Raw genomic sequence first — 18174 nt, forward strand, 5'->3', positions numbered from 1 at the left:
CATTCGGGGATGATATACATCTGCAAGTAATTCATTGCATGCTTCAGTTGCTCAAAATTTTTGGGGGCCGTCAAAATTTTACCCAAGTACATAAACTGTAAAATGAGGTCAAAACATTCTGCACTGATCTTGGTGCTGCTAAGATTTAGCTGTGCCATGTTCTGCTGGTGGTTTATAAAGATCATTTTGAAATAAGAGCTGCAAGCAGCTAGAACTGCCTTATGTGTCTGAAAATAAATGTCATCAATAGCGATGCAGCAGTCGCAGAGAAAGCCCCATTCCCTCTGATTGTAAAGCTGCTGAAGAACATAGCTGCAGTGGCCCGATCGTTCCATCATCTAGTCGTTCCTATAAACGTAGGTAGAAAGATAATTCAGTTCAGTGTCACTTTTACAATGAACAAAAACGACAATCAGTAAACCAGTGGTCAACACAAAAACTGCTTAAAAGGGACAATGTTTTCATGGTATCCTATTTAAAAGCAGGTAGACAGGCTCAGGAGCGTATATGTGTTGTGAGCACTTTATGACAGCAGTCTTTGTACACCGTATACCATTTTTAACCCCTTCGCTACCTGGAAAAACTTTTTTGCTATTATTCCATTTAAACAGAGATAAACCCTTTTTTTTTTTTATTTATCGATCAAAACTATATATTTGGTTTTAGTAGATAGCCAAAGGTATTGAACTAGGCCCATTTTGGTATATTTCATGCCATCTTTCGCCATTAAATTCAGTCATTAAAAAAAAAAAAGTTAACTTTTTCACAAACTTTGGGTTTCTCGCATACAAATTATTTACATATTGCTTGCACACTCGTAACACAAAATGGTTATGAAAGTTTCTCTGGGATCCCCTTTGTTCAAAAATAGCAACCATGCATGGTTTTGCTATTGGACCCCTGCTAATTGCAGCTGCACACCACACTCCTAATATTCCCAGCAGTGAAGGGGTTAATTAGTTAGCAAGGGTAATATTATTATAGTGGAGGTATCACCTTCCCACCAAATTGAAACTTACCTCATCCCTCCCAAACAGCTCTATTCCCTCCCTGCCCACACTGGTCATCACCATCTTAGGTACTGGCAGTCTGCCAGTCTGCAGTTTTACTGCTTATTTTAATTTATTAAAATATGTTTTTCTTTTGCATTGTAGGGATCCCTCCTCAACGATCTCACCTACCTTCCCAAACAGCTCCCTGACCATTACATCTAATGTAAGTAATCTAGGATCAGGTGAACTTTTCACCTGTAGCTTTGAACATTTACATTTGTTTTAAAGAAAAAATATTTAATACAGTTACCTGAATATTCAGTAAGAAAATTATATATTTACATACATACATATTAGGGCTGGTTACATAGTAGAAACATTTATATACACTACAGAATCTTACTGTACATGTTTCTCAATGTCCAATACACTCTTGGAGCATAAAAATACAAACCACAAAAGAAGTTAAAAATAGTCAGTAAGGCACTATAAAGTATAGGTAAAATACTCACTTTATTGCTCACAACTTTGAGCTGGCCCACCACCACACCACCCCCACACCACTCCCAGATGACTCCCACATATTCTTCAATCTCTTCCAAATTGACCGTTTCGCAGGCATTCTCAGGTCCGCCCATGGCCGCACACTGGTACGCCTCTCATCCTCCCTCTCCGCCTTCGTTTTCAGGAAGATCTGAAGATTTATTTTTGCATTTTTAAATTGTGTACTCTCACGGCTTTTAAACCGCGGCGATTAATCGCGGTTTAAAACCGCATCTGCGATTAAGCGTGCAGCCCTAATACATATACACACACCGATATAGATCCGAATTTGCACAAATCTTAATGTGGGGATCTTTGACAGGAATCAATCCGGCTACAAAATATTTGAAGGGCATGAGCTGCTGCTTACTTACGCATTTGGATCAAAGTAGTATGAAAACAAGGATCCGGCAGAAATCCTAAACTTGGTCTCCAAAGCAGTAGGCACTCACGGTAAAATAAACAAAGCCTTTATGCGTATCAACAAATTGCCTTTACTCCATAACGTTTCGGCTCTTAACTTGAGCCTTTTTTCAAATGGAGGCATAAAACATCTAAATAGTGCGAACAAAATCCCCTTAAATATCCCTTTCAATTACCTCATTGTGCTCTGATATCCGCGGAAAAACGCCAAGCGGTGTGGGCAGTGGCGTGCACGTGTTTGCGAGTCGATGTATAAGGACATCATCATTAGTCACCGTTTGCCATGGTAACCGATTCACAAAACAACTACCGTCATTCTCCACAGTACTATAGCAATCACGATATACATCATATGCAAACTAAAAACACCTAATCGTGAAAAAAAAAAAAATAGAATAACAAAATCTTACACTAATATATGAAATGAGTATAGCGCCCATGTCAATGTATACAAACAACTATAAATCCCACATAAATCAACCAAGTATATTATGTATCAATAACATTTAAAGGGACAGTCAAGTCCAAAAAAAAAAAACTTTAATGATTCAGATAGAGCATGTAATTTTAAACAACTTTCCAATTTACTTTTATCACCAAATTTGCTTTGTTCTCTTGGCATTCTTAGTTGAAAGCAAAACCTAGGAAGTTCAAATGCTAATTTCTTAGACCTTGAAGGCCACCTATAAATCTAAATGCATTTTGACAGTTTTTCACCACTAGAGGGAGTTAGTTCATGTGTTTCATATAGATAACATTGAGCTCATGCATGTGAATTTACCGAGGAATGAGAACTGATTGGCTAAAATGCAAGTCTATCAAAAAAACTGAAATAAGTGGGCAGTTTGCAGAGGCTTAGATACAAGGTAATCATAGAGGTAAAAAGTGTATTATTTTATTTGTGTTGGTTATGCAAAACTGGGGAATGGGTAATTAAGGGATTATCTATCTTTTAAAACAACAAAAATTCTGGTGTTGACTGTCCCTTTAGCATCAATACAGAATAGCGGGACAAGATTATACTGATAGCAGCTATACAACCATCATATATATTAGTACTATATTACACTAAAAATGTGCCATCGTGTCTCAATGGCATGGTAGAAATTTCACTAGTGAGGAGTGGAACACCCATAACTTTTATTTGTAGAAACAGCTTTAGTCCACAACTGTATTCAAACCTCTAGGGACCACCATAACCAGATGACAAATCCAACGAGACTCAAGTCTTAATAATGCTTTTGCTCTGTCACCACCATGCTTAGGTTTAGGTACATGGTCAATCAGAATTGTTTTCAACAAGATAGGAAGCCCAAATTGTTGAAAATGACTCACCACCAGTTGTTTGGATTTGCCATTCTTAATGGCCTGGCATATAGCCGACTTGTGGATGGCCAACCTCTCTCTAAAGGGGGTTACTGTTTTTCCCACATAGTAAAGCAAACATGGGCAGAGGATTACATAAACAACAAACTCTGACGTGCAGGTGAGACAATGTCTTATGGAAAACGTTTTGTTAGTGTGGGGATGATGGAACTTATTGCCACTGATCATACCGTTCCATGTTATGCAGTTCCCACATCTATAACAACCCGGCTTACCTTGAGGTAGCCATGTATCTCCTTGATAACACTGAACGGGATCAGTTTTCACCAATAAGTTACGTAAATGCCATGGTAGTTTATAAACCATTCTGGGAGGTGGAGAGTCAACAAATGGTAAGCTTGTATATGTGGCCACTATTAGCCAATTCTTCCTGATGATCTTCTGTACCCCTACTGTAGCGGGCATATAGGTAGTGACAAAGTTCAGCCTAGTATCAGGAATCTTAGTCTCTCTCTTGATGAGGTCCTCCTGTGTGAGTCCTTGAACAGTCAAACATTGGTGTTGAATACATTTCTTCGATACCCCCTTTCCAAAAATGTTGTTAAAAAGAATTGGCCGATAGTGGCCACAGATACAAGCTAGCCATTTGGTGACTATCCACCTCCCAGAATGGTTTATAAACTACCACGGAACTTACATGACTTATTGGTGAAAACTGATCCTGTTCAGTGTTATCAAGGAGATACATGGCTACTTCAAGGTAAGCCGGGTTGTTATAGATGTGGGAACTGCATAACATGCAATGGCATGATCAGTGGCAATAAGTTCCATCTTTACACTAACAAAACGTTCTCCGTAAGACATTGTCTCGCCTGCACGTCAAAATTTGTCGCTTATGTAATCATCTGCCAGTGTTCACTTTACTATGTGGGAAAAATGGTAACCACCTTTAGAGAGCGGCTGGCCAACCACAAGTTGGCTATACGCCAGGCCATTAAGAATGGAAAATCTGAACAACCGGTGGCGAGACATTTTCAACAATGTGGCACCTTATCTCGCTGTTGAAAATGATTGTGATTGACCATGTATCTAAACCTAAGCGTGGTGGTGACAGAGTAAAAGCACTATTAAGACTTGAGTCTCGCTGGATTTATCATTTGGATACGGTGGTCCCTAGAGGTTTGAATACAGTTGTGGACTATAGCTGTTTCTACAAATAAAATTTATGGGTGTTCCACTCCTCACAAGTGAAATTTCTACCATGCCCTTGAGACACGATGGCAAATTTTTAGTGTAATATAGCACTAATATATATGATGGTTGTATAGCTGCCTCAGTATAATCTTGTCCCACTATTCAGTATTGATGTTAAATGTTATTGATACCTAATGTACTTGGTTGATTTATGTGGGATTTATAGTTGTTTGTATAAATCGACATGGGCACTATACTCATTTCATATATTAGTGTTCTGTTATTATATTTTTTTCATGATTAGATGTTGTTCGTTTGCATGTGATATATACCGCGATCGCTATAGAGAATGACGGTAGTTGGTATCGGTTACCATGGCAAGTGACTCACAAACATGTGCATGCCACTGTCCACACCACTTTGTGTTTTTTAGTGGACATCAAAGCACAATGAGGTAATTGAAAGGGGTATTTAAGGGGATTTTGTTCTGCACTATTTAAAGGGACACTGAACCCAAATTGGTTTTCTTTTGCGATTCAGATAAAACATGCAATTTTAAGCAACTTTCTAATTTACTCCTATTATCTATTTTTTTCGTTCTCTTGCTATCTTTATTTGAAAGAAGGCATCTAAGCTAAGGAGCCAGTCCAGGACCCTGGACAGCACTTGTTTAGTGGTGGGTGAATTTATCCACCAATCAGCAAGAACAACCCAGGTTGTTCACTAAAAATGGGCCGGCATCTAAACTTACATTCTTGCTTTTCAAATAAAGATACCAAGAGAATGAAGAAAATTTGATAATAGGAGTAAATTAGAAAGTTGCTTACAATTGCATGCTCTATCTGAATCACGAAAGAAAAAAATTGGGTTCAGTGTCCCTTTAAATGTTTTATGCCTAAATTCTTTCTGTATTGTACATGATCAAGAATTATTATAATAATAAAAAATATTTAAACACAAATGTTTTATGCCTCCATTTGAAAAAGGCTCAAGTTCAAAGCCGAAACGTTATGGTGTAAAGGCATAACGTTGTGACGATTTGTTGATACGAATAAAGGCTTTGTTTATTTTACCGTGAGTGCCTACTGCTTTGGAGACCGAGTTTAGGATTTCTGCCGGATACTTGTTTTCATACTACTTTGTTTGGATATGTTTGTACAGTATATATAGCTGTCTAGCGGTGATTTCTGTATTTGCTGCACTCTTCCTATTAGGGAATCGCTGTGTGTTAACACAGTATGAATTAAAAAATCTGAGATGTTGTATATCTAATTTGCATATCTTACCCAGAATCCTCTTGTGTATTGGTAACAGTGTATATGGAGTTTTCCTGGGTAAAAGCAAGTGGGGATGATAAAAATAGGTACAACATTATTTAAGAAACCTACAGATCGTAATTAAGTTGTAAGAGAGGATAGTTGCCATCCACCCACATTTTTGAGGGGGATTGTGAAATCTCAAATGGTCAGGACCATAAGTAATAACACTAGGCATGCTATAGGGGTTTCCCAGTTAGGAGAAATGAAGGATAAGTTCATCCAGAGGGGTTACAAACCCAAGATCATTGAATCAATCCTGGATACTGTCCAGACATGTACCCAAGAAGATCTAATTAACAAGCAGAGGGAAGATAAAGATAACAAGAAAATGATCATGGTTACTACATTGTCTACAGGCACGGTCAACACTGGCAGAATTCTTAGAAGGTCCATCTTGTCATCAGACCCCAAACTTTGGTTTTCCAAGGAACTGACACCGACTGTGGGATTCAAGAGGGTCACGAATCTCTGTGACCTGCTAGTGGAAAAAGACCCCAAACAGTGTTACCAAGAAGAGACAAGAGTCAATATAAAGGGCAGCTATAGATGTACAGGATGCATGATCTGTAATGGTTTGTCTACAAAAAGATTCCAACACCCTCACACTAACACAGGACATAACATACGACATTCAAATACATGTACTACCACACATGGGGTCTATTTGCTGGTTTGCTCTTGTTCGAAATTCTACGTTGCAAAGACGAAGGGCATGGCCAATCACAGGCTAGCAACAGGCATTGGAAAAAATGGACAATCTGATCAACCGGTATGCACGGCACTGGGCTGAAAATAGACACACTGCGTCTTCTATCAGATACACACTAATTGATCATATACCAAAATTGGACAGAAGGGATGACCGGGACAAACTCCTCATTAGAGAGGCCAAATGGATTTATCGTTTGGGAACCATCTTTCTGGGAGGTCTCAACTCTGTACCACATTTCAAATGGTTGACATAATCTGTTACATACCAGGGGTGCAAATTAAGTAGTGTGGAGCGATTTAGTATAAGTGTGTCGACAACATCCTTGGAGGTCGTTGATCTACTTGATATACCAAGTGGGGCCTCTGGGCCTGCGGAATTGATCTACTAGCGGGGTTGCCAAAATGCCCACTTTTTCTACTATAATGTATGTCACCTTTATTTCAGATAGAGCCATATAGATTGGAATCTGGGAGGTATATACCCGTATTCTATACTCTACATAAGGTGGAGTCCTGTATATTATGAACTAGTTTATCACACATTGTGAGTACATTGGGATCAGTAGAAGAACCGGATCACACATATAAAGTGTAATGTTTGTTTGTAAACATTGGTTGCATTGACAACCCGTTTCGATATAGAACACAAGTAGTTTCTACATTTGTTTTTTGCACAAGTTTGTAAATTTATCATTTTGAATTGATATTAATTTCGAAATTGACAACAATATTCACTAACCTGTATATTAATTTGTGTTTTATATCACGTTTGTAATGTATTTTGCTGGAATCGGCGAAACCGGAAATGACCTCAGTTTAAACATCTGGTTCACCGTAATGATGGAACGCAAAGATATTTGGTACAATATATATATATATATATATATATATATATATATATATATATATATATATATATATATATATATATATATATATATATATATAACACACACAAACACACATACACAGATTATAACTCTTTCCAGTCAAACACCTTGTCACATGCCATATACCTTTTAACTCTTATAAAAATTGTTATTAGGAGGGGGGAAAGACTTCTACGAGTCTCTGCCTTTTTTTACCCCTCTCCTTCACAGTGCCGCATCAGGTTAATGTCCCAGCGCTGAAACAGGATTTAAGCTCATAATGTTAGCTGGGAGGAGACTAAATCCTGTTTTGTGATGGGATGATAATGATTTGAATTACTAACTGTAATCTGTGTTCTTACAAGAGTACCTTGTGGCCACGGTTATAGGCTAAACCTTTTTAAATTCACTTCCAAACCATCTATCTACCTAGATGAGCACCTCTTCTCCTTTAACCCCTGCTCTGCACTCTCTCAGGAGGTTAATGTTTGCGCCAATAAAGGGCAAAAAGCCATGACAATAGCACTGAGCCCCGGAAATACTTTGTCCCTAAACAAAATGGACATTTCAAACATAGTACAGCTATGTAATGCACAGGATGCCAGCTCATGGCATGACGGAGTTAAACATGCACACATCTAGTTAAAGAGAAAGCAGCTGATATTAGTTAAAGTGGTCATGTGACTACTCTTGCATACAAAGACGCATCTTTGTAAAAGGAGAAAGGCTGCAACGATCTAAGCGTTCTACTGGAAGAATACCATTTATACAATAACTTCCCTTCAAAACGATAAAGATGTTTACCTACCTCAAGTTGCTAAAAATTATTTACATTACAAAGGAAGCAGCACCTATTTAAAGGGACAGTAATACTGTAAAATTGTGTGCAGCACGTATGTGTCAGTATCAGGTGTATTACAGTGAGGTAGGTAGGTGTTGGGGTGTCAGTGTGCAGAATGTACAGTATGTGTCAGTATAAGGTGTAGTACAGTGAGGTAGGTAGATGTTGGGGTGTCAGTGTACAGCACACATGTGTCAGTATCAGGTGTATTACAGGGAGGTAGGTAGGTGTTGGGTTGTCAGTGTGCAGCACGTATGTGTCAGTATCAGGTGTATTACAGGGAGGTAGGTAGGTGTTGGGTTGTCAGTGTGCAGCACGTATGTGTCAGTATCAGGTGTATTACAGTGAGGTAGGTAGGTAGATGTTGGGGTGTCAGTGTACAGCACGTATGTGTCAGTATCAGGTGTATTACAGGGAGGTAGGTAGGTGTTGGGTTGTCAGTGTGCAGCACACATGTGTCAGTATCAGGTGTATTACAGTGACGTAGGTAGGTGTTGGGTTGTCAGTGTGCAGCACGTATGTGTCAGTATCAGGTGTATTACAGTGACGTAGGTAGGTGTTGGGTTGTCAGTGTACAGCACACGTGTCAGTATCAGGTGTATTACATGTCTCAGTATCAGGTGTATTACAGTGACGTAGGTAGGTGTTGGGTTGTCAGTGTACAGCACGTATGTGTCAGTATCAGGTGTATTACAGTGACGTAGGTAGGTGTTGGGTTGTCAGTGTACAGCACACATGTGTCAGTATCAGGTGTATTACAGGGAGGTAGGTAGGTGTTGGGTTGTCAGTGTACAGCACGTATGTGTCAGTATCAGGTGTATTACAGTGACGTAGGTAGGTAGATGTTGGGGTGTCAGTGTACAGCACGTATGTGTCAGTATCAGGTGTATTACAGTGACGTAGGTAGGTGTTGGGTTGTCAGTGTGCAGCACGTATGTGTCAGTATCAGGTGTATTACAGTGACGTAGGTAGGTGTTGGGGTATCAGTGTGCAGCACGTATGTGTCAGTATCAGGTGTATTACAGTGAGGTAGGTAGGTGTTGGGGTGTCAGTGTGCAGAATGTACAGTATGTGTCAGTATAAGGTGTAGTACAGGGAGGTAGGTAGGTGTTGGGGTATCAGTGTACAGCACGTATGTGTCAGTATCAGGTGTATTACAGTGACGTAGGTAGGTGTTGGGGTGTCAGTGTGCAGAATGTACAGTATGTGTCAGTATAAGGTGTAGTACAGTGAGGTAAGTAGGTAGGTGTTGGGTTGTCAGTGTGCAGCACGTATGTGTCAGTATCAGGTGTATTACAGTGAGGTAGGTAGGTGTTGGGTTGTCAGTGTGCAGCACGTATGTGTCAGTATCAGGTGTATTACAGTGAGGTAAGTAGGTAGGTGTTGGGGTGTCAGTGTGCAGAATGTACAGTATGTGTCAGTATAAGGTGTAGTACAGTGAGGTAGGTAGGTGTTGGGTTGTCAGTGTGCAGCACGTATGTGTCAGTATCAGGTGTATTACAGTGAGGTAGGTAGGTAGGTGTTGGGTTGTCAGTGTGCAGCACGTATGTGTCAGTATCAGGTGTATTACAGTGACGTAGGTAGGTGTTGGGTTGTCAGTGTGCAGCACGTATGTGTCAGTATCAGGTGTATTACAGTGAGGTAGGTAGGTGTTGGGTTGTCAGTGTGCAGCACGTATGTGTCAGTATCAGGTGTATTACAGTGAGGTAAGTAGGTAGGTGTTGGGGTGTCAGTGTGCAGAATGTACAGTATGTGTCAGTATAAGGTGTAGTACAGTGAGGTAGGTAGATGTTGGGGTGTCAGTGTACAGCACACATGTGTCAGTATCAGGTGTATTACAGTGAGGTAGGTAGGTGTTGGGTTGTCAGTGTGCAGCACGTATGTGTCAGTATCAGGTGTATTACAGTGACGTAGGTAGGTAGATGTTGGGGTGTCAGTGTACAGCACGTATGTGTCAGTATCAGGTGTATTACAGTGACGTAGGTAGGTGTTGGGTTGTCAGTGTGCAGCACGTATGTGTCAGTATCAGGTGTATTACAGTGACGTAGGTAGGTGTTGGGGTATCAGTGTGCAGCACGTATGTGTCAGTATCAGGTGTATTACAGTGAGGTAGGTAGGTGTTGGGGTGTCAGTGTGCAGAATGTACAGTATGTGTCAGTATAAGGTGTATTACAGTGAGGTAGGTAGGTGTTGGGGTGTCAGTGTACAGAATGTACAGTATGTGTCAGTATAAGGTTTAGTACAGTGAGGTAGGTAGAAGTTGGGGTGTCAGTGTACAGCACACATGTGTCAGTATCAGGTGTATTACAGGGAGGTAGGTAGGTGTTGGGTTGTCAGTGTGCAGCACGTATGTGTCAGTATCAGGTGTGTAACAGTGAGGTAGGTAGGTGTTGGGGTATCAGTGTACAGCACGTATGTGTCAGTATCAGGTGTGTAACAGTGAGGTAGGTAGGTGTTGGGTTGTCAGTGTGCAGCACGTATGTGTCAGTATCAGGTGTATTACAGTGAGGTAGGTAGGTGTTGGGTTGTCAGTGTACAGCACACATGTGTCAGTATCAGGTGTATTACAGTGAGGTAGGTAGGTGTTGGGTTGTCAGTGTACAGCACGTATGTGTCAGTATCAGGTGTATTACAGTGACGTAGGTAGGTGTTGGGTTGTCAGTGTACAGCACACGTGTCAGTATCAGGTGTATTACAGTGAGGTAGGTAGGTGTTGGGTTGTCAGTGTGCAGCACGTATGTGTCAGTATCAGGTGTATTACAGTGAGGTAGGTAGGTAGGTGTTGGGTTGTCAGTGTGCAGCACGTATGTGTCAGTATCAGGTGTATTACAGTGACGTAGGTAGGTGTTGGGTTGTCAGTGTGCAGCACGTATGTGTCAGTATCAGGTGCGTGTTACAGTGAGGTAGGTAGGTGTTGGGTTGTCAGTGTACAGCACACATGTGTCAGTATCAGGTGTATTACAGTGAGGTAGGTAGGTGTTGGGTTGTCAGTGTGCAGCACGTATGTGTCAGTATCAGGTGTATTACAGTGACGTAGGTAGGTTTTGGGGGTGACAGTGTGCAGCACGTATGTGTCAGTATCAGGTGTGTGTTACAGTGAGGTAGGTGTTGGGGTGTCAGTATCAGGTGTGTTACAGTGAGGTAGGTAGGTGTTGGGGTGTCAGTGTACAATACTGACACACATGTATCAGGTGTGTATCACAGTGAGGTAGGTAGGTGTTGGGGTGTCAGTGTGCAGCACGTATGTGTCAGTATCAGGTGTGTCACAGTGAGGTAGGTATTGGGGTGTCAGTATCAGGTGTGTCACAGGGAGGTAGGTATTGGGGTGTCAGTATCAGGTGTAGTACAGTGAGGTAGGTAGATGTTGGGGTGTCAGTGTACAGCACACATGTGTCAGTATCAGGTGTATTACAGTGACGTAGGTAGGTGTTGGGTTGTCAGTGTACAGCACACATGTGTCAGTATCAGGTGTATTACAGTGAGGTAGGTAGGTGTTGGGTTGTCAGTGTGCAGCACGTATGTGTCAGTATCAGGTGTATTACAGTGACGTAGGTAGATGTTGGGGTGTCAGTGTACAGCACACATGTGTCAGTATCAGGTGTATTACAGTGACGTAGGTAGGTGTTGGGTTGTCAGTGTGCAGCACGTATGTGTCAGTATCAGGTGTATTTCAGTGACGTAGGTAGATGTTGGGGTGTCAGTGTACAGCACACATGTGTCAGTATCAGGTGTATTACAGTGACGTAGGTAGGTGTTGGGTTGTCAGTGTGCAGCACGTATGTGTCAGTATCAGGTGTATTACAGTGACGTAGGTAGGTGTTGGGTTGTCAGTGTGCAGCACGTATGTGTCAGTATCAGGTGTATTACAGTGACGTAGGTAGGTGTTGGGTTGTCAGTGTACAGCACACGTGTCAGTATCAGGTGTATTACAGGGAGGTAGGTAGGTGTTGGGGTGTCAGTGTACAGCACACGTGTCAGTATCAGGTGTATTACAGTGACGTAGGTAGGTGTTGGGTTGTCAGTGTACAGCACACGTGTCAGTATCAGGTGTATTACAGGGAGGTAGGTAGGTGTTGGGGTGTCAGTGTACAATACATGTGTATCAGTATCAGGTGTGTATCACAGTGAGGTAGGTAGGTAGGTGTTGGGGTGTCAGTGTGCAGCACGTATGTGTCAGTATCAGGTGTATTACAGTGACGTAGGTAGGTGTTGGGTTGTCAGTGTGCAGCACGTATGTGTCAGTATCAGGTGTATTACAGTGACGTAGTAGGTGTTGGGGTGTCAGTGTTCAGCACGTATGTGTCAGTATCAGGTGTATTACAGTGACGTAGGTAGGTGTTGGGGTGTCAGTGTGCAGCACGTATGTGTCAGTATCAGGTGTATTACAGTGACGTAGGTAGGTGTTGGGGTGACAGTGTGCAGCACGTATGTGTCAGTATCAGGTGCGTGTTACAGTGAGGTAGGTAGGTTTTGGGGGTGACAGTGTGCAGCACGTATGTGTCAGTATCAGGTGTGTGTTACAGTGAGGTAGGTGTTGGGGTGTCAGTATCAGGTGTGTTACAGTGAGGTAGGTAGGTGTTGGGGTGTCAGTGTACAATACATGTGTGTCAGTATCAGGTGTGTATCACAGTGAGGTAGGTAGGTAGGTAGGTGTTGGGGTGTCAGTGTACAATACATGTGTGTCAGTATCAGGTGTGTATCACAGTGAGGTAGGTAGGTGTTGGGGTGTCAGTGTGCAGCACGTATGTGTCAGTATCAGGTGTATTACAGTGAGGTAGGTATTGGGGTGTCAGTATCAGGTGTGTCACAGGGAGGTAGGTAGGTGTTGGGGTGTCAGTGTACAGCACACATGTGTCAGTATCAGGTGTATTACAGTGAGGTAGGTAGGTGTTGGGGAATCAGTGTACAGCACGTATGTGTCAGTATCAGGTGTATTACAGTGAGGTAGGTGGGTAGGTGTTGGGGTGTCAGTGTGCAGAATGTACAGTATGTGTCAGTATCAGGTGTAGTACAGTGAGGTAGGTAGATGTTGGGTTGTCAGTGTGCAGCACACATGTGTCAGTATCAGGTGTGTAACAGTGAGGTAGGTAGGTGTTGGGTTGTCAGTGTACAGCACGTATGTGTCAGTATCAGGTGTATTACAGTGAGGTAGGTAGGTGTTGGGTTGTCAGTGTTCAGCACACATGTGTCAGTATCAGGTGTATTACAGTGACGTAGGTAGGTGTTGGGTTGTCAGTGTTCAGCACATATGTGTCAGTATCAGGTGCGTGTTACAGTGAGGTAGGTAGGTTTTGGGGGTGACAGTGTGCAGCACGTATGTGTCAGTATCAGGTGTGTGTTACAGTGAGGTAGGTGTTGGGGTGTCAGTATCAGGTGTGTTACAGTGAGGTAGGTAGGTGTTGGGGTGTCAGTGTACAATACATGTGTGTCAGTATCAGGTGTGTATCACAGTGAGGTAGGTAGGTAGGTGTTGGGGTGTCAGTGTGCAGCATGTATGTGTCAGTATCAGGTGTGTCACAGTGAGGTAGGTATTGGGGTTTCAGTATCAGGTGTGTCACAGGGAGGTAGGTATTGGGGTGTCAGTATCAGGTGTGTCACAGGGAGGTAGGTATTGGGGTGTCAGTATCAGGTGTAGTACAGTGAGGTAGGTATTGGGGTGTCAGTATCAGGTGTAGTACAGTGAGGTAGGTAGATGTTGGGGTGTCAGTGTACAGCACACATGTGTCAGTATCAGGTGTATTACAGGGAGGTAGGTAGGTGTTAGGTTGTCAGTGTGCAGCACATATGTGTCAGTATCAGGTGTATTACAGTGAGGTAGGTAGGTGTTGGGTTGTCAGTGTGCAGCATGTATGTGTCAGTATCAGGTGTATTACAGTGACGTAGGTAGGTGTTGGGTTGTCAGTGTGCAGCACGTATGTGTCAGTATCAGGTGTATTACAGTGAGGTAGGTAGGTGTTGGGTTGTCAGTGTGCAGCACGTATGTGTCAGTATCAGGTGTATTACAGTGACGTAGGTAGGTGTTGGGGTGTCAGTGTACAATACATGTGTATCAGTATCAGGTGTGTATCACAGTGAGGTAGGTAGGTGTTGGGTTGTCAGTGTGCAGCACGTATGTGTCAGTATCAGGTGTATTACAGTGACGTAGGTAGGTGTTGGGGGTGACAGTGTGCAGCACGTATGTGTCAGTATCAGGTGCGTGTTACAGTGAGGTAGGTAGGTGTTGGGTTGTCAGTGTACAGCACACATGTGTCAGTATCAGGTGTATTACAGTGAGGTAGGTAGGTGTTGGGTTGTCAGTGTGCAGCACGTATGTGTCAGTATCAGGTGTATTACAGTGACGTAGGTAGGTTTTGGGGGTGACAGTGTGCAACACGTATGTGTCAGTATCAGGTGTGTGTTACAGTAAGGTAGGTGTTGGGGTGTTAGTATCAGGTGTGTTACAGTGAGGTAGGTAGGTGTTGGGGTGTCAGTGTACAATACATGTGTGTCAGTATCAGGTGTGTATCACAGTGAGGTAGGTAGGTAGGTGTTGGGGTGTCAGTGTGCAGCACGTATGTGTCAGTATCAGGTGTGTCACAGGGAGGTAGGTATTGGGGTGTCAGTATCAGGTGTGTCACAGGGAGGTAGGTATTGGGGTGTCAGTATCAGGTGTGTCACAGTGAGGTAGGTATTGGGGTGTCAGTATCAGGTGTGTCACAGTGATGTAGGTATTGGGTGTCAGTATCAGGTGTGTCAGTATCAAGTATGTCACAGTGACGTAGGTATTGGGTGTCAGTATCAGGTATGTCACAGTGAGGTAGGTAGGTGTTGGGGTGTCAGTATCAGGTGTGTGTTACAGTGAGGTAGGTAGGTGTTGGGGTGTCAGTATCAGGTGTGTCAGTATCAGGTGTGTCACAGTGAGGTAGGTATTGGGGTGTCAGTATCAGGTGTGTCACAGTGAGGTAGGTATTGGGGTGTCAGTATCAGGTGTGTCACAGTGAGGTAGGTATTGGGGTGTCAGTATCAGGTGTGTCACAGTGAGGTAGGTATTGGGGTGTCAGTATCAGGTGTGTCACAGTGAGGTAGGTATTGGGGTGTCAGTATCAGCTGTGTCACAGTGAGGTAGGTATTGGGGTGTCAGTATCAGCTGTGTTACAGTGAGGTAGGTAGGTGTTGGGGTGTCAGTATCAGGTGTGTCACAGTGAGATAGGTATTGGGGTGTCAGTATCAGGTGTGTCACAGTGAGGTAGGTATTGGGGTGTCAGTATCAGGTGTGTCACTGTGAGGTAGGTATTGGGGTGTCAGTATCAGGTGTGTCACAGTGAGGTAGGTATTGGGGTGTCAGTATCAGGTGTGTCACAGTGAGGTAGGTATTGGGGTGTCAGTATCAGGTGTGTCACAGTGAGGTAGGTATTGGGGTGTCAGTATCAGGTGTGTCACTGTCACAGTGAGGTAGGTATTGGGGTGTCAGTATCAGGTGTGTCACAGTGAGGTAGGTATTGGGGTGTCAGTATCAGCTGTGTTACAGTGAGGTAGGTAGGTGTTGGGGTGTCAGTATCAGGTGTGTCACAGTGAGATAGGTATTGGGGTGTCAGTATCAGGTGTGTCACAGTGAGGTAGGTATTGGGGTGTCAGTATCAGCTGTGTTACAGTGAGGTAGGTAGGTGTTGGGGTGTCAGTATCAGGTGTGTCACAGTGAGATAGGTATTGGGGTGTCAGTATCAGGTGTGTCACAGTGAGGTAGGTATTGGGGTGTCAGTATCAGGTGTGTCACAGTGAGGTAGGTAGGTGTTGGGGTGTCAGGTGTGGGATTTTCCGGCTGTATACACCAGTTTCCCGGGTCCGGCGCCCTCATACCCCGCAGGCAGAACTATATCACCGCGTTTCGTTGCGGGAGCCTGTCTGTCAATACTCTTCACCCGCCCTCATTACCCAAGGCACCCGCAGGCCGCACACTCACCGGGTAAACGATCCGCTAAACCGATCATATTCTCCGTGAAGACTAGCGAAGAGGCCGCAGCGCGGGAGGTCAGGCCGGTGCGGGGAGGCCGCAGTGCGGGACAGCAGGCCTGTGTGCTTCCTGTGTATGGGCGCCATCTACCGTGCTCTGTCTGTAACTGCTGCTGAACCCACAGCACCAGAACCGCACATACTGAACTGTACAGACCTCTAATGTCGTATGGTATCTGCATTATACAGCTATATCTACTATATGTTATCTGTCTGTGTGTATATATATGTAACCCAGACCCACAGCACCGGAACCGCATATACTGTTCAGACCCCTGGTACCCTGTGGTATATGCATTAGTTGTACATTATATTATTATCAACTATATCTATATCTTATTTGTATATATGTATCTATAGCTCCCTCTGTAACCCAAACCTACAGCACAAGAAACGCACGTACCATTACCATATGGTATCTGCTTTATATAATTATATTATCTACTATATCTTATCTGTTGCCAATTATTGTCACCCAAACCCTGCACTAACCCACATCCCACTGTAGGACTCATTTTCACCCAAAACCCCACATTGTAACACAGAACCAAACAACAGCCTGACTCATTGTCAACCAACCCACTCATTGTAACCCAGAACCCACAGCAAGATTAATTTTAACCCAAACCCCTCTCACTGTAACACAGATCCCACAGCAGGACTCATTGTCACCCAAACCCCTCTCACTGTAACACAGATCCCACAGCAGGACTCATTGTCACCCAAATCCCTCTCACTGTAACACAGATCCCACAGCAGGACTCATTGTCACCCAAACCTCTCTCACTGTGACCCAGAACCCACAGTAGGACTCATTGTCACCCAAACCCCTCACTGTAACACAGATCCCACAGTAGGACTCATTGTCACCCAAACCCCTCTCACTGTAACCCAGAACCCACAGCAGGACTCATTGTCACCCAAACCTCTCTCACTGTAACCCAGAGCCCACAGCAGGACTCATTGTAACCCAAACCCTTCTCACTGTAACCCAGAACCCACAGCAGGACTAATTGTTACCCAAACCCCTCTCACTGTAACACAGATCCCACAGCAGGACTCATTGTCACCCAAACCCCTCTCACTGTAACACAGATCCCACAGCAGGACTCATTGTCACCCAAACCCCTCTCACTGTAACACAGATCCCACAGTAGGAGTCATTGTCACCCAAACCTCTCTCACTGTAACACAGATCCCAGAGCAGGACTCGTCACCCAAACTCCTCTCAATGTAACACAGATCCCACAGCAGGACTCATTGTCACCCAAACTCCTCTCACTGTAACACAGATCCCACAGCAGGACTTATTGTCACCCAAACCCCTCTCACTGTAACACAGATCCCACAACAGGACTCATTGTCACCCAAACCCCTCTCACTGTAACACAGATCCCACAACAGGACTCATTGTCACCCAAACCCCTCTCACTGTAACAAAGATCCCACAGCAGGACTCATTTTCACCCAAACCCCTCTCACTGTAACACAGATCCCACAGCAGGACTCATTGTCACCCAAACTCTCACTGTAACACAGATCCCACAGCAGGACTCATTGTCACCCAAACCCCTCTCACTGTAACCCAGAACCCACAGCAGGACTCATTGTCACCCAAACCCCTCTCACTGTAACCCAGATCCCACAGCAGGACTCGTCACCCAAACCCCACTCACTGTAACACAGATCCCACAGCAGGACTCATTGTCACTCAAACCTCTCTCACTGTAACCCAGAGCCCACAGCAGGACTCATTGTCACCCAAACCCCTCTCACTGTAACACAGATCCCACAGCAGGACTCATTGTCACCCAAACCCCTCTCACTGTAACACAGATCCCACAGCAGGACTCATTGTCACCAAAACCCCTCTCACTGTAACACAGATCACACAGCAGGATTCATTGTCACCCAAACCTCTCTCACTGTAACCCAGAGCCCACAGCAGGGCTCATTGTCACCCAAAC

The 18174-nt window shown here is 43.7% G+C and overlaps 1 protein-coding gene across 1 annotated transcript in view; it reads right to left on the reverse strand.

The window, feature by feature from the left end:
* The window catches only part of ZBTB1 (zinc finger and BTB domain containing 1), an 18653-nt gene extending 2380 nt beyond the window's left edge, over window positions 1-16273 (reverse strand). Inside the window, exons 1-2 of the mRNA XM_053697275.1 lie at window positions 16158-16273; window positions 1-348 (exon numbers count right to left, since the gene is read on the reverse strand). The exon at window positions 1-348 is cut by the window's left edge and continues 2380 nt beyond it. Coding sequence (XP_053553250.1) covers window positions 1-338 — 338 coding nt within the window. The 5' untranslated portion in view covers window positions 339-348; window positions 16158-16273. The remainder of the gene's footprint in view (window positions 349-16157) is intronic.
* Between the last annotated feature and the right edge of the window lie 1901 nt (window positions 16274-18174).

The sequence above is a fragment of the Bombina bombina genome, chromosome 1 (genome assembly GCF_027579735.1).
Source record: "Bombina bombina isolate aBomBom1 chromosome 1, aBomBom1.pri, whole genome shotgun sequence".
In the NCBI taxonomy this organism is placed as follows: domain Eukaryota; kingdom Metazoa; phylum Chordata; class Amphibia; order Anura; family Bombinatoridae; genus Bombina; species Bombina bombina.